This window comes from Pseudorca crassidens, chromosome 10 (genome assembly GCF_039906515.1).
Source record: "Pseudorca crassidens isolate mPseCra1 chromosome 10, mPseCra1.hap1, whole genome shotgun sequence".
Classification (NCBI taxonomy): Eukaryota; Metazoa; Chordata; class Mammalia; order Artiodactyla; family Delphinidae; genus Pseudorca; species Pseudorca crassidens.
The window spans coordinates 80,988,380-81,013,550 of record NC_090305.1 but is presented as its reverse complement, the minus strand read 5'-3'; the positions used below and the strand labels follow the sequence as shown (position 1 = coordinate 81,013,550).

Here is a 25,171-nt window from a genome sequence, read left to right as displayed (position 1 = left end):
CACTAATTTGTCTTATCACTAAACAATACAATTATCCATTTTATATTAAACAACTTAATTAATAAAATTAAGTAACATAAATTTAACTTCCAGAAAGGCCAACCCTTCATTACCAATCCTCTCCTTCCAGTGAGACATAAATGATGTTTTCATTAAAAAAAGAAGAGTGGGGGAGATTGTGATACTTCTAGTCCCAAGAGGAAGAAAACGTTGAGTATTTTTTCATGAGTCATTCATACAATTCTCACTAGTCATTTTTTAAATCAGAGAACTCCAACTGGGAGGCTCTGAGAGGGACAAAATCTTTTAACAAGAAATGAACGGTTGTAGCAAGCCCTGCGACCTGAAGGATCAATTGCCTTGTAAGTTATGCCATTTCTCTGGCCTGGTCTTTCCTTTGCTCTTAGCAATTCTGACATTGTTTAAAGAGACAAACTACATCCAAATGACCAGTAATTTAAAATTTCTTTGACACCCACACTTTTCTTACTCAAGGTGAGTGATTCTCAAGGTGACTGAAGGCCTTACAGTTGTTTGGGAAGCTGGGCTGGCATTGGTGATACCTTTCTCTCTCCCCTTAGTTCCCAAATGCTTTCTCCTATAACAGAACCCACTTGCAGAAAAGGATCTGCTAGCAGCCATTTACAATGCAATATAAAATGAACCCAGCTGTTACTTGTTTGAAGAAAATTTGCCATTCAAATGCTATCACTGACTGTGGAATGAACGGCTTTTTTGAACAGTCCTAGAATAAGAAAAGAAGCAAAGAAACACCAAAAGCACTCATTGGAGAATTCATGTGATGTTTCAAGGTAAAGTTGGTTGGTGCAGTTTTTTATGCTGGATCAGTTCTACAGCCCTTGGTAACAGCAGACTTTTGCTCCTCAGCTCCCCAGAATTACCCACTGAGAGGGTTTCATTAACTGCAGAGGATCTCATTGGGCCATGAACCCTTCAGCCCTTAACCCTCACAGAAGATGATGATGGCCAATGTCTGCAGATAACTCAGCTTTCTCTTGGTAAAACTCAAAAGGACCATTCAGCTCTATAGGAGATGACCAGGTAACACCAAACAATGATGTAGCTTTTTTCAAAACCTCACCCAAAATTGCTGGCAGAGTCTAACATGTCTGTAAAGTGAAAATGGATTTTTTTAAAAGGAGAAATAGAAGAAACTAAAGTCGTCATTCTTCATAACTCTTTATAGTAGCTAGCCTTTGCCGAGTACTTATCCTAAGTATTTCACATGCATTTAAAAATTTCATGGTCACAATAAATATATGAGGTAGGTATATTAATCCCAGTTTTACAGATAAGATGAAAAACTTTCCCACATGTGGAAGTAACTGAGTTCAAACTTGAACATGAATCTGTCAGACTCCACAGGATAAATTACCTTCTGTGCATACAGAGTTTAGTAGGCATGATCACACACATGGCTCATATACTATTTGATCTCCAAAATCTGGGAAATAAGCTAAGCAGGTACCACTCACAGAGAGAAGGGCTTTGCCCAGGGTCTTAACAGCTAGTACATGACAGAGTCAGGACCAGAATCAAGGTCCTTTGATGAACAAACTCAGGCCTCCCTCCCTCCATGTCACCCTGCTTCAAAGGGAAACTTGCACATAGGGCACCATGAAAATAGCAGTGATGTTTATAAGATAAGATCATACAGAGCATTTTATTCTCAGATTTTTTTTCTGAGTTCTGAATTACAGGGTAGAATATTTCTAAAGCCAGTATTTCTATATGAATGTTTTGCAACTTTTTATACCTGATGATCTTCACCTCTGAAAATATACGTTTCTGAAAGTGAATTCTTTGCTGTACTCACTGCTCATTTCTAAATTTAGGATGATGACCATCTATTACATTTATATTTAGAAAAAATTATTTTTAAATGAATAGGATAAATTATGCACATTTATTCAACGTGGCTGCTGAATAGTATCAATGCTTTATTTCAAAAATGAAAACCAATACATTAAAATTTTTGGTAAAAATTTATCTTTTACCGAAGAATGTAATATAAGCCTAGATAATCTGAAGACTATTGAAATAAAGTGCCACAGAGGATTGAATAATAAACTTGGGGTCAGGCCCAATAAGATTTAATTCTGTTCCAATGACTTATAGTCCTGTGGCTTTGGACATAATGTTCATTATGTTTGAATAATAACAGGAAGAGTTTCCTCCTGCAAAGCCTAGTTTATGTTGGGAAACACCAGCCTAGCTCATTAGGGCAGACAGTGAAACCGTGAGTCTCCCAAAACAGGGTAAGAAATTTCCTTCATGAAAGTTCAAGTAAGTAAAAGGAACAATCTGAGAATCTGACATGGTTCTAGAAGAATGGGTAGAATTTCAACAGGGGAAAAAAATGATCAAACAAGGGATGCTGATGAGGAATGGCATTCCAGGTGGGAAAAGGACTAATTCATTTATTCATACATCCATTCACTTGGGAAATATCTGAGTGCCTGCAATGAAACAGGCACAGCTCTAGGTAATGGAATTGTAGAGGTGAAGTTCACAGATAGGCTTATCCTCATGAAGCATACATTCCAGTGAAGCTTGTGGTAACATTCAATATTAGAGTGAAATTAATTCATTAGACAGATAACAGGTGAGCAGCTGCTGCAGAAGATAAGATGGGAACTTGACAAAATCCAAAGGCATCAGAAAGTTACACAAATTCATGTCATAAGCATCCATTTGCTAGTTACTGCTAAGCTTCTATGGAGAATTTTCTAAAATAGTTCAACTCTCCTCCTTAAATCATATGTATTTAAGCATAAGCCTGCAGCAATATATGTGGAAGAGTTGTATATATTGCAACATGTCATTTCCAGAAGATTCATATCACAGCCCAAGGACAGAAGGTCTTTTACTCTGGTGAAGGAATACTGTAGGAAATTTTAATTGTTGATACACTTCAGAGCAAAAATAAATTTATCAAACTAGTGAATGTTGGTATATGCATGAAACCCAGTATGAGACAGTAAACCATGTCCTCTACCCATTTCTTCCCTACCAGTCCAACTTAAAAAAAAAAATAGCTAAATCCTTGTAATGGAACCTTTTCTAGATTTTGTTCTATGGCTTGAGCTGTCTCTTAAGTAAGCCAATAGTTACAAACGTATGCCTTTTTAAGTATAAATATTTTTGAAGAATTGCTCAAAATTCACAACACTTTTAAGGGCCCACTCTACATTAGGTATAATAAGCACATCTTATTCTAAAGGTCATTCAAAACATTATATAAATATCCAGATCTATTTCTCCAACTTGTCACAGTAACACTACTAAAAAAAAAGGATATGTCTACAAAACACCAGATTCGCAAGAGATGATGAAGGAAAGATCAGTACATACTCCTATTTTCCCAACGAGGGAGCGGAGGCTCAGAAAGTGACTTGTTTAAGGTCATGTGGGGGAACAGAGATTCAAGCCTGGATTTTCAAATCCAGTTCTCTTTTCACTAAATCTTATTTCACTGCATGTAATAGAACTACTTCCAACCCTCCACAGCTTCCTTCACCAATACGCTTTTTAAAAAGTTGGGTCTAACGGCAGTAATATCCCTATCTTTGAACAGGTTCACTAGAGGCAGAGCCTGAGACAGAGATTGGAGTGCTCTTGATTTACCTGGGAAGTGCTCTCCAGGGAACAGCAGAGAGCTGTTTCCTGGAGAGCTCAAGGAAGGGGATGCTCAAGGATGTGGCGTCAGCCAGAGGCCAGCTTCAGTCTGACCCCGCCAGCTGCTCTCAAGTGTGAATTGTACCAGACATGGTCCCACCCTGAGGCAAGGGACCCAGTCTTTTGTGTACCCCAGTATTAGACAGTTACCAGCTGTAGATTTCCCCTGGGGCAGAGAATAAGTTCCTAGTTTTGGTGGCTTTCATTCAGCCAAAGGCAATTTTCTGGGTAGGGGACAGCTGTGATCTGTTAGCAATCAACATTCACAATAGCTGAAGTTGGAAGTACACGAACCCAGCACGATTATTTTATCCTTAAAGCATACCTGAAGGCCGGCATCAAGCTAGTGAATACCAATACCATGCCACATTTTTTTAAACCAAAGCATTTGAGTCAGCAGATCCATGCTGACATTACCTTAGAATGAAGATGGATGGATGGATGGATGGATGGAGAGAGAGAGAATGTACCCTCTAGAATTCACACTCAGAACTCAGAAAACAAGTAGCATTTTTAAAGGGGGTTCTGGGTAACACATTTTATAAAATATCACTTGCCAAAGTACAATTTGCAAGGCATCACTTGGAGGTGAGTCATATTCCCGCCTTCTTCCACTCCCCATTTCTGTACCCCAACCAGCTCTTCTGTGAAGAGTTCTTCTGAAACTGGCAGGGAAACTTGGAACAGTTATCAAAAACATATCCCAATCACTCTGGAGCACCAGAGAAAAACATATTCCAATTCTGCAATCAAGGACACTCATCATCTGCTGCTAATTTTAATACCAAGCACCTCTAATGATTAATGAATTCAACAATGCCACGTTCAAAACATGGAAGAGCCTCTTCCTGCTGCACAGGAGATGGTCTGAAAAGGAGTGTCCCCACCATCTAAGTGGCGGTCACCACCCACAGAGACACCTCATTTGTGCTCATTTCTCAATTATTGTGGAACTACTACCACCATTCTCCTGGGAGTTTGTGATTCAGCAATGATTACCAACTGCCTTGGGATTCTGCTTTCTTATAAATGTTGCAATTTCTCATACTTGAAGAAAGTCACTCTCAGTGAAGTAGAGACAGCAACCCTTTTCTCCCCACTCATTGCCCCTTCTAGAAGAATCTCCTTCCCTCCAACACTGGCTAGCCTCTGTATACTGTGTGGTCCTACTCCTTTGCCCAGATCTGGGGATAGAACCTTAGCTGAACCACACCAAAGGTGAGTCTGAGTCAGCCCTTCTCCGTCTCTGGAGAATTTGTGCCAAGAGCAACAGTGCTGGATGCTCCTACTGTGTGGTTAGAATCAGGCAGGGGGCAGATGGTGCCTTCCATGAATACAAAAAGCAGAGCAAGATACTGACAGTAAAAGTCAGAGAAATGGAGCCAAGATACAAAGAGGAGCGAAGAGCAAATGAAACAAGGGAGCGGCAAGACGATGGAGGGATTTTTCACCTCCCAGCTCTCCCTTTCCTCTTCCTCTCTCTCGTGAAGCCTGACTAATCTTGTTTTTTGATAACCCTGATTCCTTCCAATATATCCTATTTTTCCCCTAAGCCAGTTTGAATGGGTTCCTGTTCCTTGCAACCAAATGATTCCTGCTTAATGATCTCTGATAAGGATCAGAAAAGATTTTTGTTTTAAAATATAAATTCAGCCAAAGCAAAGTGGAGAATTCAGCAACTATTTGAAAAATATCTGTTGAGGAGCTGTGTCAGAAACTGGTAACTCCCCAAGATCCTGTCTCTTCCTCTTCTTTAGTAACAGTTCTGTTGGAGGTATCAACACACCTAGCTACAGACTACATTTTCCAGCCTCTTCAGAAATAGCAAGGTGACACAATTATAGCCAATGAGTGTTCTACGCTGGCCTCCAGTATCTCCCACTGGGATTAACCTTCAATTGCCAATGGTGGTAACATTTTAAATAATGTGTTCTCTATTGCCTCCCATTCCCTGTCCCATTTCTCCACCCCCTTACCAGTGTCTGCAGGAATTACCTGCCAAAGAAACTACTGTTATCCTTACCTCAGAGTGTGCTTTTGGGAAACTAAAACTAAGACAGGAGTTACTTTCCATGAGGCCACCCCTGAGTAACAGGGGTGGGAGCCAAAAGGTTACTATTTCCCCCTTCTGTCCCCAAGGTACTTAGTTCTGAGATGCATTGCATGACGCTCTCTCAGGAAGCCCTATGAGTTATTGGTTATGCCTCCTTCCCATCCCCATTTCACTTCCCTGGTGCCTCATTCCTATTCCCTGGGATCACTTCCCAGTAAATTACCCTCATAGATGCTGCTTTTGACTTAGGTGTTGCTCTCAAGGGAACCCAAACAAAGACACTGCAAAACTAGGACACTAGGGCCAACTTGAAAATTCTATACTATCTATGGGTGACTGAAACAGCGGGCAAGCAGGGTGTGAGACATGCAGACTTGCTCACTTTCAGGTCTTGCTCATATGGCTGACACCAGAATAGTGGTGCATCTGTACCACTGTTGCTCTCTTGATCTGATTACCATGCTCTTATTCCTCTTAAATGTATACTTGCATGCTAATTATACTGCTCATATGGCCACTGTCAAAACATTACCAGACTACCTTGCTTATCATGGAATAAATAAATGTCTCAACATGATTTCTTGATAACTAAACCTTAAAGAAATTAATTTTTCTGCATAACATGATACTGAGCAATCTGTGTAACTTTTAGCTTGCTTCCCAAATAAAATGCATATCCTCATTAAAAAATAGTAACTATTATTATGAGATATTCTTGTGCTAACAAATTAGTACAAATTTTAACAACTGTCATCTTGCTTCATATCAGGGGGCAAATAGAAAAGGTTATTAGTTTGTTTTATCTTCTTATTTCAATCTATAAAATTGATGTATAAATGTATAAAGTTCACAAATATATGGAAGTACAAAAAATGCATAAAAAGCATAAAGGGCTGGTAAAGCTCGGAAAATTCAGGCAGGGTCTGATAAATTTCTAGAAGTTGGCTTGAAAAACTCCCTGCCACCAACTGTGTGATGTGTGTTGAAAAATAAATGTAAAATTGAATGTTTTAAAGAACAGAGCCAGTCCCTATTAAGTTTTTTGCTGAAGTTTAGCATATCACCCTTGCAAGACAGATAGATGGTCTGATTCTCTGCACACGGGCTGTCCAATATGGTAAACACTAGCTATTTAAATTTAAATTAATTATAAATAAATTGAATTAAAAATTTGGTTGCTCAGTTTCAAGAGACCCATAGCCACACATGGCTAGTGACTGCTACACTGGACAGTGAAGAATAGAACATTTCCATCATTGCAGAATGTTCTATTGGACAGTCTACTCTAGATATACAGAATTCTCCCCCATTAGTCACTGATTCCTTAAACTATAAACAATTAAACTGCACTTTTTATGAACAGAATTCTTTGAGATTACACTGACTGACTGAGAAATTCAGTTCTTCTCAATGCACTGTCTGGGACCCAGGGCTGTATTACTAACCTATCCTACATTGCTACTAGGAGCCATGGCCTCCATTCCCATTATGGTTTTGGTCCAAGACATAGACCTTATATTTTTATGCTTCCTAGATATTTAGTGAAAATAAATTTTTATTTTATCTGACAAAAGGCAAAAGGGATCCTTGAAGTCACTAATTCCGTCATTTCAAAAACCAAGCTAGGGTTAATTTCTGAACACCAAAGTTCCCATTCATCCATCAGTCAAATGGTTCCTGAGAACTTTCTGTGCAAGAGAACTGGGCCAGGTCCTTGGGGGCACAGAGACAAAGCCTCCAGGTGCCAGGATTCTGGGGTTCAGTGGGAACAAGCTGGAGACTGTGGGCTACATCCAGAAGTCAGCCATGCTTTGTGTATTCTGCAAAGTATGGGCCTCCTGGTGTTTGAAACATAGAAGACAGTTCCAACATTAAGACCTCCCAAGGAGAGGCTTCCCTGGTAGCACGCCTGCCAATGCAGGGGACATGGGTTTGAGCCCTGGGTCCAGGAAGATCCCACATGCTGCCGAGTAACTAAGCCCGTGCACCACAACTACTGAGCCTGCGCTCTAGAGCCCATGAGCCACAACTACTGAAGCCCGCGCTCCACAACAAGAGAAGCCACCACATTGAGAAGCCCACGCACTGCGAAGAGTAGCCCCTGCTCACCGCAACTAGAGAAAGCCCGCCAGCAGCAGCAAAGACCCAGCGCAGCCAAAAATAAATAAATAAAATAAATAAATTTAAAAAAAAAAAACAAAAAACCTCCCAAGGATAGCACCAGAATTCTTATTGCCGTTTTCTTAAGAAAAGTGGAAATTTCTAGACACTTTAGGCCTATGCTTTTGCTCAGCAACAGCTGGCTAGAGTGGAAGCAGCTGCATCTATAGGCAGAAATGCCATCACCTCTGGTCAGCAGTGTTGCCTCTTATGGCAGCCTGCTTCCTGCTTCCTCACACGTTAGCTGCCTGGCCCCCAGCAAACCTGGTTTGCATTCTGGCCCCCAACATTTACCAGTCAGATGGCCATGGGCATGTTCCCCAGGTTCTTCCAAGGCAGGCTAACCAGTATGGGAGAGGAAACTGAGTGTCGCCCCAAACAAGGCAATAAAACAAAAGGTTTACAAGCTCAAGGATCTTTGCATTTTTACAAGCAGATGGGGGTCAGTTAAGGGGTGGCGGAGACCTTCCTGACAAACTGAAAAGGCAGGGAGCAACCAGTCCCTGGCTCTTTTTGAGTATTTTCCATCCTTTGCCTAGGCCACTGTGGTACTGATTTCTACAAATCAGAATTGCTTTTACAATGCAAAGCAAATAAAAACCATGCTTTCTTTCATTTATTGTTTTATCAAGTGAATTCATTAGACATGCTTTTTTATTTTTACATCTTTATTGGAGTATAATTGTTTTACAATGGTGTGTTAGTTTCTGCTTTATAACAAAGTGAATCAGTTATACATATACATATGTTCCCATATCTCCTCCCTCTTGCGTCTCCCTCCCTCCCACCCTCCCTATCCCACCCCTCTAGGTCGTCACAAAGCACCGAGCTGATCTCCCTGTGCTATGTGGCTGCTTCCCACTAGCTATCTATTTTACGTTTGGTAGTGTATATATGTCCATGCCACTCTTTCGCTTTTAGACATGCTTGTTTAAAAAAAAGTACTTGCCTTTGAACTGCAAAGCTGCAAAGAGAACTCAAGAATTTTGCTCTGCCGGCCCACAAGAGAATTCCCCACCTAACTGAGACAAATAAGTAGGTTCAGTCAAACCACCACCTTGGTGGATTTTGCCCTGACAGGTACCATCGGTCTGGCTAAATGGTTGGGACTGTCCCTCAGTTGGGTTCACTGAGGGCTACAGACAGCAGCCCTGTTGGCTGGGATGGTTCTTCCCATAGGGATCTGGTCTCTGGGAGAGAATGGGAACTCTTCTTCCTCTACAACTGCTAGGTGAAGCACACAGTATCTTTCCGAAGTACTGAAGACCTGGGTTCAAATCTCAGCTCTTTTGTTATCAACTACACACACTTAAACCATACACAACTAAACTTGTTTTTCTAATCTTCAGATTTCTTGCCTAAAGAAGGGTAAATAATGATGTATGCCTTGTAATAGAGTCACTAGAATTAAATGGCATACTTGTTGAAAGCCTTTTGCACAGGGCCTGGAGCTCAGTAAGTATACAGTGAATGTTAACAACTGTTATTTTAATTCAGAGAGGCCAAGGTGGCCCAAAATAGCCCTGCGTGAGGCAGAGGCAGAGTGCAACCATAATGTTATCATTGTTAATAGCAAGTGTGGTCAGGAATGTGATCCAAGAGAGAGAGGAAATGCCCTTGGCAACAGGCAGCTGCTGAATTCATTTTATTTTATTGAAAGGGCATTCTACAATCATGAGCCAGATACACCCCACGATTCCTCAGATGATGCAATAGCACCCCATCCACTCTGCCTTCCCCTCAAAAGAGTTATTAAAGTTCCAAGTGCCTCAAACCCGAAGAAGGTATGTATAAATCTGTATGCCTGAGTCACTACATACCTATGCGTGAGCTTCACATTTCAGAAAGGTACTGAGTATGGACCAACACTTATGAGTATCATTTAAGGTGAAATAAGTTACTGATGATAAATAAGTTTAATATTAAAAATATAAATAAATGCAAATTGGATGATAAATTTAGATTATAAAATTATATTATTAAAGATTCACAACACAGAAGTTAACTTTGGTATGCTAAATATTACATAAATCTATTCTTATATAATGATTCAGAGAAAGGAAGGCTCAGTATTTGCCTCTCTACCCAAGTCAGAGTACAGCAATGTAAGTAATTTCCAAATGGTGGAGTAGTACAATGACCAAGAAAGATTAAGGCAGCAGCTTAAAAGCCCACGTGAACAGCATCATGAATTTGGCAGCCTCAGCTACTGCTTTACAAATCCATTCTGTCCATTAAAATGTTTCCAAATGAAAATGAGAAGATGAACAATCTTATAAAAAAATGTGCAATCTCACTGCAAATTAAAGAAGTACAAATTTAATCAAGATTACATTTTCGTCTATGAAATTAGGAAACCTTTTAACTGGTAATGCCCACAGTGGAAGCACCTCATTGGAGGGCAATCTGGCATTTGTTTCAAACACCTTAAAAATGCATAACCTTTTGAACAAGAAATTCTACATGTGGAAACTAAGTAAATAATAACAGAGGTACAGTAAACATTTATCTTTAAGAAGGGATTGTTTACAGGTTTTAAAAATAATATCCATTTAAAAACTATTAAAAGTAGAGACTAGTTAAATAATTTCTAGTATAGGCATACAGTGTAATAATACACAGCCATTAAAATTGTGAAGAAAGATATTTTATCTAGTGGCAAAGCAGATGACAAAGTAGTATCTATTCTAAGAACCCATCTGTTATGGGTTGAAGCGTGTCCTTCCAAGATTCATATGTTGAAATCCTTACTTTTAGTACCTAAGAATGTGACCTTATTTGGGAATAGGGTCATTGCAGATGTAATTAGTGAAGATGAAGTCACACTGGCATTGGGTGGGCCCTAATCCAATATGACTTGTGTTATATAAAGAGGGAAATGTGGACACAGATACACACACAGGGAGAACACCATGTGAAGACAAAGGCAGAAATTCAGGCAATACATCATCTACAAGTTAAGGAACACCAAAGATTGACAGCAAACCACCAGAAACTAGGAGAAAGGTAAAGAACAGTTTCTCCCACGTGGTCTTCAGAAGGAACCAACTCTACCCACACCTTGATCTCAGATCTCTGGTCTCCAGAACTATGAGACAATAAATTTCTGTTGTTAAACCCACCCAGTTTGTGGTACTATGTTATGGCAGCCCTAGCAATCTAACGCATTATTTTTTTTTCAGGGAAAAAAGGTACATCAACATGTCTGAAAGAATATTTTTCCAAATATTAACCTTAGTTGTCTCTCAGTAGAAGGACATTGAGTAATTTTGCTTTACTAACTTTTGCTTATAGTTTTGTGATTTTAAATTACTAAACAAATAACTTATGCATAAAAATGACTGTAAATAGCAAGTCAAAAGAAATCCACCCCCCAATACCCATATACGTAGCATGTTTAGATCACAGCAGCGTGGGAGAGGCAGGAGGTCAAACATACGTGGCTTGAAATTCTGCCTTGGTCATCTATCAGCTCAGTAGCTTTGGGCAAGTGGACCTTATGAGGTCAATGTAAGAGTTGAATGAAATTCAACTATGTATATATAATGTATATATATAATGTATATATATATACATATATACATATATATATATATAATGTATATATATAACTATGTATATATAATGTACATAGCACTGATTTAGGACAGCCTGGCACATAACAAGAGCGCATTTATTTACAGCCATTTAGTGAACTCCCACTGTTTATGGGGGCTTTTTCTTTAAAATAAAAAAGTATGTTATTCCTTTCAGAAAAGCAAATTCATGGTCATCTAGCCAAAGCCTGCAGACAGCCTGGGGCTCCAATGTGTCTGGGACACTGATCTAGGACTTGATGGTCTACTCTAATCATTCTCCTTGACGACCACACCTGCCGGATCATACTGTCCCGTTTGAATTCATTTGGCTTAGGTACCTGCTCTTTATGGCCTTTAGTACAAAGAATGCGTGTGTGTGCATGTGTGTGTGTATGAAAGAGAGAGAGAGAGAGAAAGAGAGAACATGAGAACACCAAGGAACACCTAGAGAAACAAAAAGACTTGTGAAATTTTCCAGAATTTCACAAATTCTTTAGAAATTTACATTGGCAGTAAAACACATTCTGAGGGAAAGAAGGAAAGGAAATAAAAATGTACTGAGTGCTTGCTATGAGCCATCACTCTTTGCAAGTGTCATCTCATTTAACCAACACGATAATTCTTCCTGCTAATTATTATTATTTCTACTCTTATGTATATGAAAGGCCCAAAGGGGTTAAGTAAGGTGCCCAAGGTTACCTAGCTTGTCAGAGGTGGAGCTGACAGTCAAACCCAGTCATTCTTTCTGTTACCAAACGAGGGAAATGTAATGAATAAAGCCAGGCATTAAAAAGAAAACAAAAAGGGCCAGCAATTTAAAATAGTAATAAAAAGTATAAATAATATATATACTTCAAATTTATCATTCTTGCTAATAAGCATAGTCTTTGCCCCAGAAAGACTATACTTTTCCCTCTAAACTCTAGGTTAGAGTTTAATGCCACAAACAATTTCATATATATTCTTTGTTTTTTTAACCAATGAAGCACGTCATCTAAAATAGATTTCAAATACATATATTCATGTTTTGCTTTCAGTTCCTTCATAAATAGAATCTGTGATGCGATTCTGATGACAAAAGTTCTTCTACACAGTCTAGTCAATGATTATGAAACATGAACATATGCCTTCTCCCTTTCCTCAGATAACTGCAACTGTAGATGAAAAGTAAAAGTAACACATCAGGCATTGCTCCTATAGTAAAGAGTCCCCAGACACCTGAGCTTTAGTTTTCTAGATCTGGGAACATTCAATATTTATTGAGCCCTCTTATGGGAACTTCCATACATGTTGGCTCAGCTTATTTCACAAGTCTGTGTTCTAGATTTTATCCTCATTTTACAGTTCAAGAAGTTGAGAGTCAGGGACAGAAAGGCAGTCTCATGGTAGACAAGATGGATGTGTGAGTGCTTCTTGTTAAAGCCATAGGGGGTATGTCTTCTTATTTGGCACACAAATCCTTCAAAGTAACAAATCCAAAGGATGGCAGCTCACACACACACATACGCACGCACACACACACACACACACACACACACACACACACAATGGGCAGACAGTTCATTTGCTCTTCCTGCATCCATGATGGAATCTGTTTGACTCAAGTAATTTATCAGGCATCCAAAGAAAATTTAAGTGTTCATCATCTTGCTAAATATCTGGATCCTTTCTGACTTCTACAAAACTCTTTACAGGCATGTTTCAACAACACATTTCTAAACCTGAATTTCTTTATGCAATGGATCAGTGAATAAAGATTTTGTTAGAAAAGATACACAGACCACTAAAATTTTCTCAGGGGTTAGGAGTATTTTTGAGAAGGAAAAAGGTCCCTGAGAAGGTCTGGACATCCTTAGTCTTTATCGGGATGAGCATTTATATTTTTCTTTGTGCTCTGACAACATGAGATAGCAGAAAGGAACCTGAATGAGGAATAAGAAGACATGACTTTAAGAAGCAATTATATATATTGTCCTGGCTGTTTTCATTGGGGAAATCATTTAACTTCAAGATTCAGAGGTAATGAGTGATCACTACTAATGGGTGGTGCGTGATATGGAAAAATGATTAAGATCAAGGGGCCTGGCATCTAGATGCCTGGGTTCAAGTCCTAGCTCTCTCACATGCTCGCTATATGATTTTAAGCAAGTTGTTTGCCCTCTCTAGGCCTCAGTTCCTTCACATATAAAAAGGGTTATTATTTGGTCCTTCAAAAGTAAAGTGAGATCAAGTGAAATAACACATGTAGGGCACTTAGGTTAAGTCCTTGTCTCTATGTATTAGTGTTACTACTATTTGTGTATATTTTATGATTATCTCACAATGAAGAGAGAATAGAAATAAAAAACAATATGATGATAATATATTGACCAAACTTTATGTATATACTCTCCTGAAAAATTTTGGAATGCTTAATTTTATTTACAGATAACATATCATTGTCTTTAACAACCTCTTCCTTAGTTACAGTTAGGGAGCCTCAATATAAACCAGATGCTCTGCTGGGGGTTTTATAAACACTCTCTTACTGAACCCTCACAGTAACCCAAAGATGTGACTTTCATGACCTTCATTTGACGGCCTCGGACCTGAGAACAAGCACAATCACGTAATCTGCTCAGTGTCCCATGGCTGGAGAGAAGAGCCAGGCTTCCAGCAAAAAGCTCATTCCAAAGCCCAGGCTCCTTCAAGCCCCATATTACCTTCCAGGTTTTTCATAGGATTCTTGCTTGTCAACCAATTCCTCCCCCATACCCTCCTGAAACAAACAGGACCCATCACACCAGGCAAGCCAATGACTCTCCCATGAGTAAACATTCAAGATAAAAAATTTTATTTGCATAGGGATATTAAATTAACCCCCCCCCATCCATTCATGTTCTTCTACCATGTTAATAAACACAAGCAGATAACTGAGGTACTCATTAATGTAGTCTTCTAATGTTAAGGGCCAGTGTTGAATTAACCTACCAATTTATGAACAAAGATGAAATATGTGTGGTTTGGGGTTATACGTTTTCCTTCATGAGTCATGAGATAGCCTAAGGAAAAACCCCGTCGTTATTCTCAGAAAGAGGCTTTTCAACTGATGAACAAGCGGCACCAGCTGGCAGAGCCCACGTGTTGAAAGGGCAAAGGCACAGCCCCTCCAGATCACATTATCGGTGTGGATCCCCCCAATGGCCCCTCGTCAGAGCGAATTCCAGGAAGCCTGCTCCCCAAATCTCAAGGAGGCAATGTCTTCTCCTTAAGAAAATTACCAGTTCCGCCTTCTTCGTCCACAAGACACATACACCTCTCCCTGTGCCTAAAGTGCCCGGGACTTAAAGAACAGTCTAGGGGACATGTTTTGAATCTCATGACACTTTGTATTCAGGCCACAAGTGACAGGGACTCGCAGTGAACCTCTGGCCCAGGGCAGCCAATCCATAGCCTGATATGGCCTGGGGCCGACGGTTGTGTCCCCTGAACAAATTATCCACTGAGCCAATCGTATTCCTTCTCTTAGGACGTGAGATGAGAATCACAGAAAGAACGAGCTCAACGAGCAGGAGAAAGGGAACACACCAAGAAGGCAGTGGGATGGCGGCCAAGGCACGATACCGGCAACACTCTTGCTAAGGCGTTGCCTTGAACCGAAGACCTGCAGCCTACGCCTGTGCCACTCCTCGTGCGATTATTTTCCCTAAGAGTTCTTTCTCCTTCCACGCTGTGCAGTGGGCATGCCTGCAGCTGCCCTCCTTCCTTGACAGTTGAGTCAGGAGTTACTCTCCTCCACCACCAAGACTGACAGCTAAACCTTTGTTTCTATGGGAGTCCCTACAATTCCTCTTCACAATGGAGATCATGAAAGGTACTTGACACTCCACCCAATGTGTTCTCAAGGATTCATTTATTCATTCTCTATTCTCTTTCCTCTCTCCTTTTTTCCCTCACTTTCTTCAACCAGTACTTACTAAGCACCTACTGCCTGGATGTTTTAGGTTTTTTATTGAAGTACAGTTGATCTATAGTGTTGTGTTAATTTCTGCTGTACAGCAAAGTGATTCAGTTTTATATATATATATATATATACATTCTTTTATTTATTTATTTATTTATTTGCGGTACGCGGGCCTCTCACTGCTGTGGCCTCTCCCGTTGCAGAGCACAGGCTCCGGACACGCAGGCCCAGCGGCCATGGCCCATGGGCCCAGCCGCCCCGAGGCATATGGGATCCTCCCAGACTGGGGCACGAACCCGTGTCCCCTGCATCGGCAGGCGGACTGTCAACCACTGAGCCACCAGGGAAGCCCTATACATTCTTTTTTATATTCTTTTCCATTATGGTTTATCTCAGGATATTGAATATTGTCAATTGCCTGGTTCCTATGTTCAATTGCCTGGGTGTTTTGGTGGGACTTATGAATGCCCCTGGAGGTGTTCCTACCATGTGTCAAGCACTGTGTTAGATACTTAGAATGTACTGATGAACAAGACAAACAAGATCCTTGTTTTCACAGAGCCTTTAGTCTGTTTGAGGAGCTAAAATGTAAAAAAAAAAAGTCACTAAATAGTGTGCTCTGGGAGCCATCAGGAGACTGACTTCATCTGGAGGGACCTCCCTACTCAGAGAGGCCCTCCCAAAATAAGTGATGTTGGACTTCCCTGGTGGCGCAGTGGTTAAGAATCCACCTGCCGGGCTTCCCTGGTGGCGCAGTGGTTGAGAGTCCGCCCGCTGATGCAGTGGATGCGGGTTCGTGCCCCGGTCTGGGAAGAACCCACATGCCGCAGAGGGGCTGGGCCCGTGAGCCATGGCCGCTGAGCCTGCGCATCCGGAGCCTGTGCTCCGCAACGGGAGAGGCCACAACAGTGAGAGGCCCAAGTACCGCAAAAAAAAAAAAAAAAAGCAGGGGGCATGGGTTCAATCCCTGGTCCGGGAAGATCCCACATGCCACAGAGCAACTAAGCCCACGTGCCACAACTACTGAGGCTGCGCTCTAGAGCCCGCAAGCCACAACTACTGAAGCCCACGCACCTAGGGCCCGTACTCCTCAGCAAGAGAAACCACTGCAGTGAGAAGCCCGCACACCGCAATGAAGAGTAGTTCCCGCTCACCACAACTAGAGAAAGCCCACGTGCAACAAAGACCCAACGCAGCCAAAAATAAATAAATTAAAAAAAAAAAAGTCCAAAAGAAGTGATGTCTAAATTGACACCTGAAAAGAGAAGAGGAATTTGCCAGCCAAAGGGAGGTTGGTGAAAAGAGAGAGTGTGTGTTCTAAGCACAGGAAGGGGCATGTGCAAAATCCATCAGCCCAGCAAGAGACCATAACCAGGCCCCCGAAATATCTAATAAAGGTGAAATGTGTACAGAGCAAGAAACAGGCTTTTAGTGTGAGAGTGAAAAGGGTTGAGGGTGGATTTCCTCCAAGTTTTGATGATGCATCAGTTTCAACAGACAGCAGGTTCCAAAGAGATCAAAAAGACTGGGGCAAAAGCTAGAGGATGGAGAGTGGTTGAGAAGGGCTCAGCCCCGCAGGGAGCAGAGATACTTCACACCCCAGTCTTCATCAATTATCCCATGATATCCAGAGTCTCCTAGATTGGAGAAAATTGCCTCTTATCATCACCATCATCATGATCACAACTATCTTTTACTTTTGGAGGACATTTAGTAGTTTACAAAGTGTTTTACTTGCTTGTTCTTACTCAAAATTTCCAAAACTATGAGAAGGTAGGCAAGGGGTGTTGTCCCCAAAATTCAGTGAGGAAGTGAGGTTCTCACAGGATGGCTAAGCTAATAGAATGAACGAGAATAATTACAAATACAGCCAAGGTCAAAGACAGAAGGAGAAGACTCAAAGGAAAGTCATTGTGTTGTAGATATATTCCTTAGAGGCTTTTTATTATTTTTTTATATTAACATAAAACTATTTTTCCTACTTGAATCAGGAGGAAATGTGAATCCTCTGGGGAACAGAGAACTAAGGGTAATGTTTCTACTTGAGCATGAGAGCTGGGTTCTTCTCCTACTTTTATCTGGGTGATTCCCAAGAGCCAGGTGTACCTGGGTATTAGGGTGTGGTTAGTAAGCGCCTTATAGTGGTTGATGCTATAAGAACCTTTGTCTACACCCTGGAGAATTCAGTTGGATACATGTAACTCTTCCAAGAATAAGCAATGTCTATGGATTATGATTTCAGAAAGATCAGGAAAACTGTCTCCCCACACCTCAGCAAAAAATTCCTTAGAACTAAGTTCCTGCAATTCTTCTTTTCCTTTAGGTTCAACACTGGCCTCTCTGGAATGTTCCTTGAATGCAATTATTCCAAGGAGCAATTCCCTAGAGAGTCACACATGCTATGGTAAAAAAAAATCCCTGGCAGCAAGGTATAAGTGGTGAGGGGCTCAAAAGAGGCACACACATAACTGTGAATATAGATTTTCTACGTCAGAACTTTGCCAAGGCTCTAACTTGCAAGAAGTTGCCATAATGTTATAAATTACTCTCCAGTAGATTTCTACTTCTTCCTTTTTCATCATTCCCAGAATCACTCAAATTGTTATCATCATTATCACCATCATCATCATCATGTCATCATCATCACCTTCACAATCATTTGCTGAGCACTTTTTATAGCCCAGGCACCATGCAAGGTGGTTTATGTGAATTAAGTCATTTATAGCAATCCTTTGAAGTAGCAACTATTGATGTTATCAGTCCCATTTTACAGATGAGAAAAAAATGATACCTAATACAGTTAAATAACTTGCCCAAGGTCACCAAGCTAGTGGAAGAATAAAATTGGGATTCAAATCCATACGCAGTATTTTAATCTTTTTTTCTGTATTCGTGGCGCAAAATACCAATGTCTTAATGAAACTCAGAAAAGCATGAAGGGACAAATCCATTAGCCCACTGGGGAGCTGCTCTTTTATGAAAAGTGTATTTATTGATTCATATTTCATTTATACATGATTTTTGTCACTTGAGAAGCTGGCAGTTATAATTAAATCCAAATTAATGTAGCTTTGAAATTATATCCCACCCTCAGTGGCAGATTGCAGCTCATAATTTAAACAAGTTGTATGTTAGAATTCCTGTGTTATTTATGCTTAGAAAAGAAGAGTTGTCTGACTCATGCACAGGTATTTTTAAAAAAATAGAAAAAAACGACCCATAAAATAAGGTTAAATTATTGGCTTTATAATCAAAATCTTTTTCTATGTATTTTAAATGAAAAGATACTGATTTTTAATTAGAACCTACTCTACCTTGGTTAATTAATAACCAACAGAAAATAAAACAATATCAAAGACAATTGTCGTCTCTTGAGTTAGTCTCTAAATATAAACACTCCTTGGCATTTTCAGAAGACGCCTGAAATACACATCAGAGTGGGTGAGATAAACACTGCAAAATCGGATAGCACCTGCCTTTTAACGTTTCTGAGGATTAGGGATAAGTTACAGCAGGTGCCTGTCGCACTGAAGGAAGCAGAAGAGTGTAGCATTTAAGAGAACACAGTTTGGAGTGAGAATGTCAAATCTTGGCTTTGCCATTTCCTACAATTTTGTCCCTGATGAGTTATAAACATCCCCTGAATTCCATGGTGAAATGGGAATGTAAGCCATACAGATTCAATACGATGATGTATGGAAAGCACTGGAATATAGTGCCTCATATGAAGGCTGCATGACAGAGGTAGCTACTGTTACTTCTCTCCTTAAGAGTTTAAAATGATAACTATATTATATTATATTTTATTATATCAAACATGCTTACTGTGTTATTATCAATAACATGATCAGAAATACTATTCATATCAAGCAAGCAGTATGACGTTTGAAAAACATAGATCAGAATTCAGATTCAGGAATGAAGATTAGAGAAGCAGGTATCTCCATTTAAATCAAGGAGCTCTATGCCTCGTACATCAGACATGCTGCATCTCTGGATAAGCTGGCCTCCTTTGGAAAGGCAGAAAGGAAAGGCAGAATGGAGATATGGAGCCCAGGGGTTGTAGCAGAAATGGTAGCAAAATGGGGGATGGAGGTCAGAGAATAAGAATTAGAGAAATCAAGCAAGTTGCCCCAGCAGTTAATTTTAGAGGGACGGAGTCTGGACCTGCCAGCCAAGCAAATATCATTTGGGGGAGCTGAAGTCCCTTTGATGCCCTTACATGTGCACCAACTCAAGTCCTGGACAATTTGGAACTGTTGGGGTCCCTACATTCCATTACACATAAATCCACAGGTGCAAATCCAGAGCCTTGCAAATAGTAGACAGAAAAAAGAATGTATTAAGAAAAATGCTTTAAAAGGAAAAAAAAAAGCAGGCCAAAATTCTACTGGCAAAGAATTGAAGTAGCAAAATAAGAATGATCAGTGGAAGGCAGGATTCTACACCAATTTAGTAAGTCTGAGAAATAAGGTAAGTTCAATTAAAAAAATTTCTTTTACCATCTCCAAATGATGGTTTAAGACATTTTTCTGGACCTATTTTATCATCAGGGAATAAACAAAACAGACCACCAGAGTCAGTGCTGTGTCCTGAATTTTGGTTTTGACCCAAAAGATAGCGGAAAGTCCCCTGACCTCATTTAAGTAGAGATTAAGGATTTGGAAGTTTTGCCTAAAGGTCTTTGAAATTGGCTAAAGCTTTTTCCCTGAAGACTTGACTTTTATACGTTTTTTAAACTTTAAATCTACTGTATACATGAGCCTTTCCTAAGCAAAGAACACATCAATAAAGTGCATTTTCCCCCCAAGGCAATAAATCTCAAAGTGGAGGATGTATTTAGAAGTAATACTGCTTCAAATGGTCAATCCATAGAAGATCATTTAAAATATAAGTTATTTTTTTTAATTACTCATTCGCACAACTGTGGACAAGTGATACGCCTGTGATTCTTCCTGAAGACCACAGCTTTCCTTCACCCTCTTCTCTCCCCACTGAATCTCAAATTACACCCTTTGGGAAAAACATCAGTTTTAACAGTTCAGAGGTATACATCTATGGTTATACAAATTACAAACACACGTGCCCACATTCACATACATAACTATATTTTCTTATTTTCTTTTTACAAAAATATTATATGCTATACATTAGTCTGAAATCTGACTGAATACATTTCCCATGCGTTGATTAAAAGAAGGAAAACCGAAAACCACTTTTTTCCACATAACAATTTCATCAAATACTAAGAATGAAACTCATTTTTCTGCACTTAATAATTTTATCAAACACAGTTACCTATGCTGACTGCCAGCACAATGCATATCAATTTAACCCATCTTTTTAACGACAGTATAATATTTCACAGCATGCATGAATCATACATTAACGATTTTCCTATTAACGGACTTACTAATTGTTTCTAGTTCTTTCCTCTACAAAGGATGTTGCAGTAAATAGCCTTGAGCATAGATCTTTACATACACTTTTACTTCTACAGAATAAATACTGAAAAAGAAAAAGGATTGTAGTTCAAAGTCTTTCAAGACTACCAACTTTGAAGCTGTCGCCCCACAGAACAGGAGAAACCAGGTGTTTTAGTGCTCTGTCACGGTCAATTTACACTTTTTGCTGATCACTACTGTTTACCGAGCACCATGAAAGGCACCTGTGGGGAACACAGAGGCAAGCAGAACAAATTTCCTGCCATCCAAGAGCTAGAACTCTCTCCTCACTCTCTCCCACAGAAAACAAAGACCTCAGAGTGACTCTTCACCCATGGCATGCACAGAAGAGATATTTTCCTTTCTCCATTTTGATAAACTTTCTCAAAGCTTCTATGTCCCTGCTCTCATCTCTTGACCTTAGCTCTTTCAAAAGGTAGTGATCAACTAACTTATCTGACCTTTTAAGGTTTCACTGGTCCATTATTCAGCTTCTCTCCCACAAATGAGAGGCTAATCGCTGATTTACAAGCAAAATACCTTCTTCCTTAGAGCCTCAGAGGCCCAGAAGAGAGGAAACCAACTATACATAAATCAAAAAAATATTTTAAATGTAATAAGTTCTCTCTCCCTCTCTCTCTCACACACACACACACCAAGAAAAAACTATAAGGCAGTGTGATAAATTCTCATGAATAAATGAATGGATAAGATGTCATGGAAGCCCAAAGAGTGGGGTGAATCATTCAGTTTGGGGTAGAGGAAAGGGGAAGAACCAAATATGAGAGAAATCTTCACTGAGGAGGTAATCTTTAAGCTGAGGTTAAAAGACAAACATTTGTTCTCAGCTTGGGCTGTGAGGGCATTCCATATAGTATTAATAAGAATAACAAGAGCCTTAAGGTAAAAAGCGCTTTGGAGTTTGGGGGGCTCCTTGTATAGCTTAGGGTGGTAGTCCTCTAACTTTAATGTGCATAAGAATTATCTGGGGAGTTTGTTTAAAATCCAGATTCCTGGGCACCCACATTCCCAATATTTTTATTTTGTGTCCAGAAATCTGCATGGAAAAAAAAATTCATCCAGGTTTACCACACTCTGAAAGATACTCATAGAGGCTGTGTGTGGGGAGTGACATGAAATAACGTTGCAACTGAAGGGGATACAAACTAATGTTTCAGGTGAGTGACAGTGTGAAACAATAAGAGATTCTGTCAGAAATGATGTCAGGCCTTTGAATTTTGTTTTGAGAGACAATGGCTTGACAATGGAGCCTTTACACTGAGCAAAAAAATCACTCTTCCACAGAGAATGTTTGTTGAATGGCTGAATGATCAAATGTGGACAGAACTCTGAGAAAGTCAACTGAAAGCTGCCCAGACTGTGACTCCTGCTTGCTTTAACCGGTGGCTGTGAGGAAAACAGTTTTAGAATAGCTATCCCCAAACCAATAGTTCAAGCCTTCCAAATGCTGTCCTGATGTTATGTGTGGTTGATATATTAGTGCATTTTTATGCAGGTTTACAAACAAGGCAAATGTGATTACCCTGTAGATCATCCACGTAAGCATGTACCACAGTTTGTGTTGCCAAAGCTGGATACTGGGCCTTGGAGCTAAGATCTGGGAGGACAGAACACGCTCTTACATAACTTCCCAGCTAGTCGGTGGTAGGGCCTGTGATTAATGCTACATGACGGGCTCTGAACTTTCTGTTCAGATAGGTTCGCTTGCCTTTCAGAGCTCCTAGCAAGAGAACGTGTGACCCGCAGATTTCACTCTGAATAACCATCATGCAAGCATTGACACTAACATGGCTCTGTGGCCCCCTGGGTAACTGTTTCTGCGCCTCACTCCTCTGCCAACAGATAAGTTGCCCTAGGACTATCAAGTTGTTTGTTAAGGGGACCGAAGAGTACTATAACTTCCTAAAGCCCCGTCGCTGAAGCAAGCTCCACAGAGAAGGCTGTGAGGTTCTAGAAGAAATCAGAAAAGCCCTCGAGAGCAGCCAGGGTAGAGAAACTCTGAGATGGGAAGAAGGAGTCCCGCTCTCGACGGCAGTATCTTTCACAGCCTCGAAGCTTCTCTCTCCCTGGAGCTCCGGCTGCGGAGCGCGGATCACAGCGCTTCCAAGCATCCCGGGCGGGGCGGAGAGCTGCCCCAGTGCTCACCAACTTTCCCAGCTTGGCAAAGCCCTCCCCGCTCGCTACTCCGCTCAGCCCCGGTCCCTCCTCTCACGCCCTCACCCCCGCAATAATCCAGGTGAGCAGCCAGAGCCCAGCGGCAGCTCCCCCATCTGTTCCCCTCCCGGTCTCCCCAGGAGGCTTCTTTCCCCAGCCCCTGAGCGTGTGCAAGCGCCTCGGTGACATGAGACATGACACCTCGTCTAAGCGCCTGCAAAAACTCGTCCACGTTCCCGCCTCCAAGCCGGGACCCTACATCCTGTCCCCGCCATCCCGGAATGGTAGCTGGGGAGTGGGGAGGATTGAAGGAAGCGGCTTTTGCATCCCAGGCTTGGAGCAGAACCGAGCAGACAGCACCGCACCCGACCTCTCCTCACCTACTGGTTCGCCGCCTTGGTCCCCTCCCCGCACACACACCGCTACTCACCAATTCCAGGGCTCGCAGGAAGGCAAGGGGCTCCTTCAGCACCCGGAAGGTGCCTGCCGAGGCCAGCTGTGGACCAAGGAGGCAAGAGAGAGAAAGAGACAGCGTGAGGAAGGGTCTGGAGACGCAGCATCCGGAGCCCGGGGGTCCCGCGGCATCACCCGCGCTGCCCAGTCGGTCCTACCTGGCTCACGGGGTCCATAGCTCGCCTCGCTCGCTCTTCTCAACCAGTGGTGCCTTTGAAAATGAAGTTTGAGGGCCACTACCGTCCTCGTCCTCAGAGCCAGAAGCCCCCTTTCCGAAAGAGCCGGAGGAGCTAGGCCGGGGAGTGCTGGGTGCCGGGCGCGGGCTCGCGGACGCTGGGTTCTCGAAGCCTGCGCGCGGCTGAGGTGAGCACAGGCGGCGAGAGTGGGAGGGGCGGGTGGGGAGGCGGAGCTGCGGTGGAGGCGGGAGACCGGGACGGCGCTGGAGCCCGCCCAGCGGCCCGGGGGAGGCTGCAATTGGCCAGCTGCGAGGTCCGGAAGGGAGGACGAGGAGGTGGGCGAGGCCCAACTGCGACCTTGGGAGCGGCGCTGCCGCTCGCGCCCGGTTCCCTGAGGCTCCAGGGCAACTTTGGGGCTGTAGGTTTGGGGAAAGCAGGCTGGCACCCTCAGGAAGACGGTCCCCTGCCTGAGGACGGGGTTTCCAGGTAAGAGAGAGAGGCAGCCCACACCTTACATGGGGAGGTGTGTGCGTTCTGGTGACTTCTGAACACCAGAGAAAGACTGCTGACTCGGTCATTCCTCTCAGCCTTCATGGAACGTTCTCCATGTGACCAAGCAGTGCCAGGTGCTGGGATACATCAAGGAACAGGCTAAACACTGCCCGTTACCTCAGGGGTAAGCAGAGGGTCAGGCCGGGGGAAGGGAGCTAGAAGGGGGAGAGGGGAAACGAATAAGTCATGAAAATATGGGACAGTGTGCCAGGCAGGTAATCCCATGGCCACTGTGTGAGGTCAGGAGAGAATTATAATGTCCATTTTTTAAAGTAGGAAAAACAAATAGACTTCGCGAGGCTGAATTAGCCAAGCTAACATAGCTCATGAGGGGCTAAACAGGGATTGGAATTCAAGTTCCTTCAAAACTCATGCTGTTTCTAGTGGGATACTTTGCCTAGGATACAACCCTCGAATGAAGCTCCCCCAGTCCGTCATAAATAGGCCTGAGTGCATCCCCACCTCAACTCGTACTCTTTCTCCCTTAGTCTGCTAAGCTTGCCAAAACTAGTAAACAACAACAAGACAATTGAGTTCTTTCTATGAATCAGAAATTGTTAAGGGCTTTATAAACATTACTTCATTAAATATTCACAAAACCCCCATGGGTTAGTAGTAGTGTTATTCTCATTTTAGGGATGACGGAATTGAGGGCCATGGAAGGGGAGTGCAGAGAATGAAGCCAGAGTTGAATTCAAAATAATCAGAAAAGAAGGAGGAGTCGTCTTCAGCACGCTTAGCCATTCTACCTTGTAGCTGATATGTCCCCTTCCTTCTCACTCCCTTTGGACTGGACCCCATGTATGAAGTGGTCTCCCAGCAACACAGATAGCCCATCTGTTTACTAATAAGATTTGCCAAAAAGGTCTGGAGTTGGGGGATGGGGGGAAGAGGAGGAGGGAGAGTAATTAATATTCAGGAGTTGGGGAGAAAGATGC

At 41.7% G+C, this 25,171-nt stretch overlaps 2 protein-coding genes across 3 annotated transcripts in view; one reads left to right on the top strand and one right to left on the bottom strand.

Annotated features, from left to right (window-relative positions):
* The window catches only part of SYNPR (synaptoporin), a 290,110-nt gene extending 266,216 nt beyond the window's left edge, over positions 1–23,894 (bottom strand). The window contains exons 1-2 of the mRNA XM_067755077.1: positions 23,664–23,894; positions 23,483–23,548 (exon numbers count right to left, since the gene is read on the bottom strand). Coding sequence (XP_067611178.1) covers positions 23,483–23,548; positions 23,664–23,681 — 84 coding nt within the window. The 5' untranslated portion in view covers positions 23,682–23,894. The remainder of the gene's footprint in view (positions 1–23,482; positions 23,549–23,663) is intronic.
* Positions 23,895–24,014: 120 nt separating this feature from the next.
* CADPS (calcium dependent secretion activator) overlaps positions 24,015–25,171 on the top strand; it is an 804,945-nt gene continuing 803,788 nt past the window's right edge. For both annotated transcript variants that reach the window (XM_067755076.1, XM_067755075.1), the window contains exon 1: positions 24,015–24,167. The gene's annotated coding sequence lies outside the window, so the exon portion shown is untranslated. The remainder of the gene's footprint in view (positions 24,168–25,171) is intronic.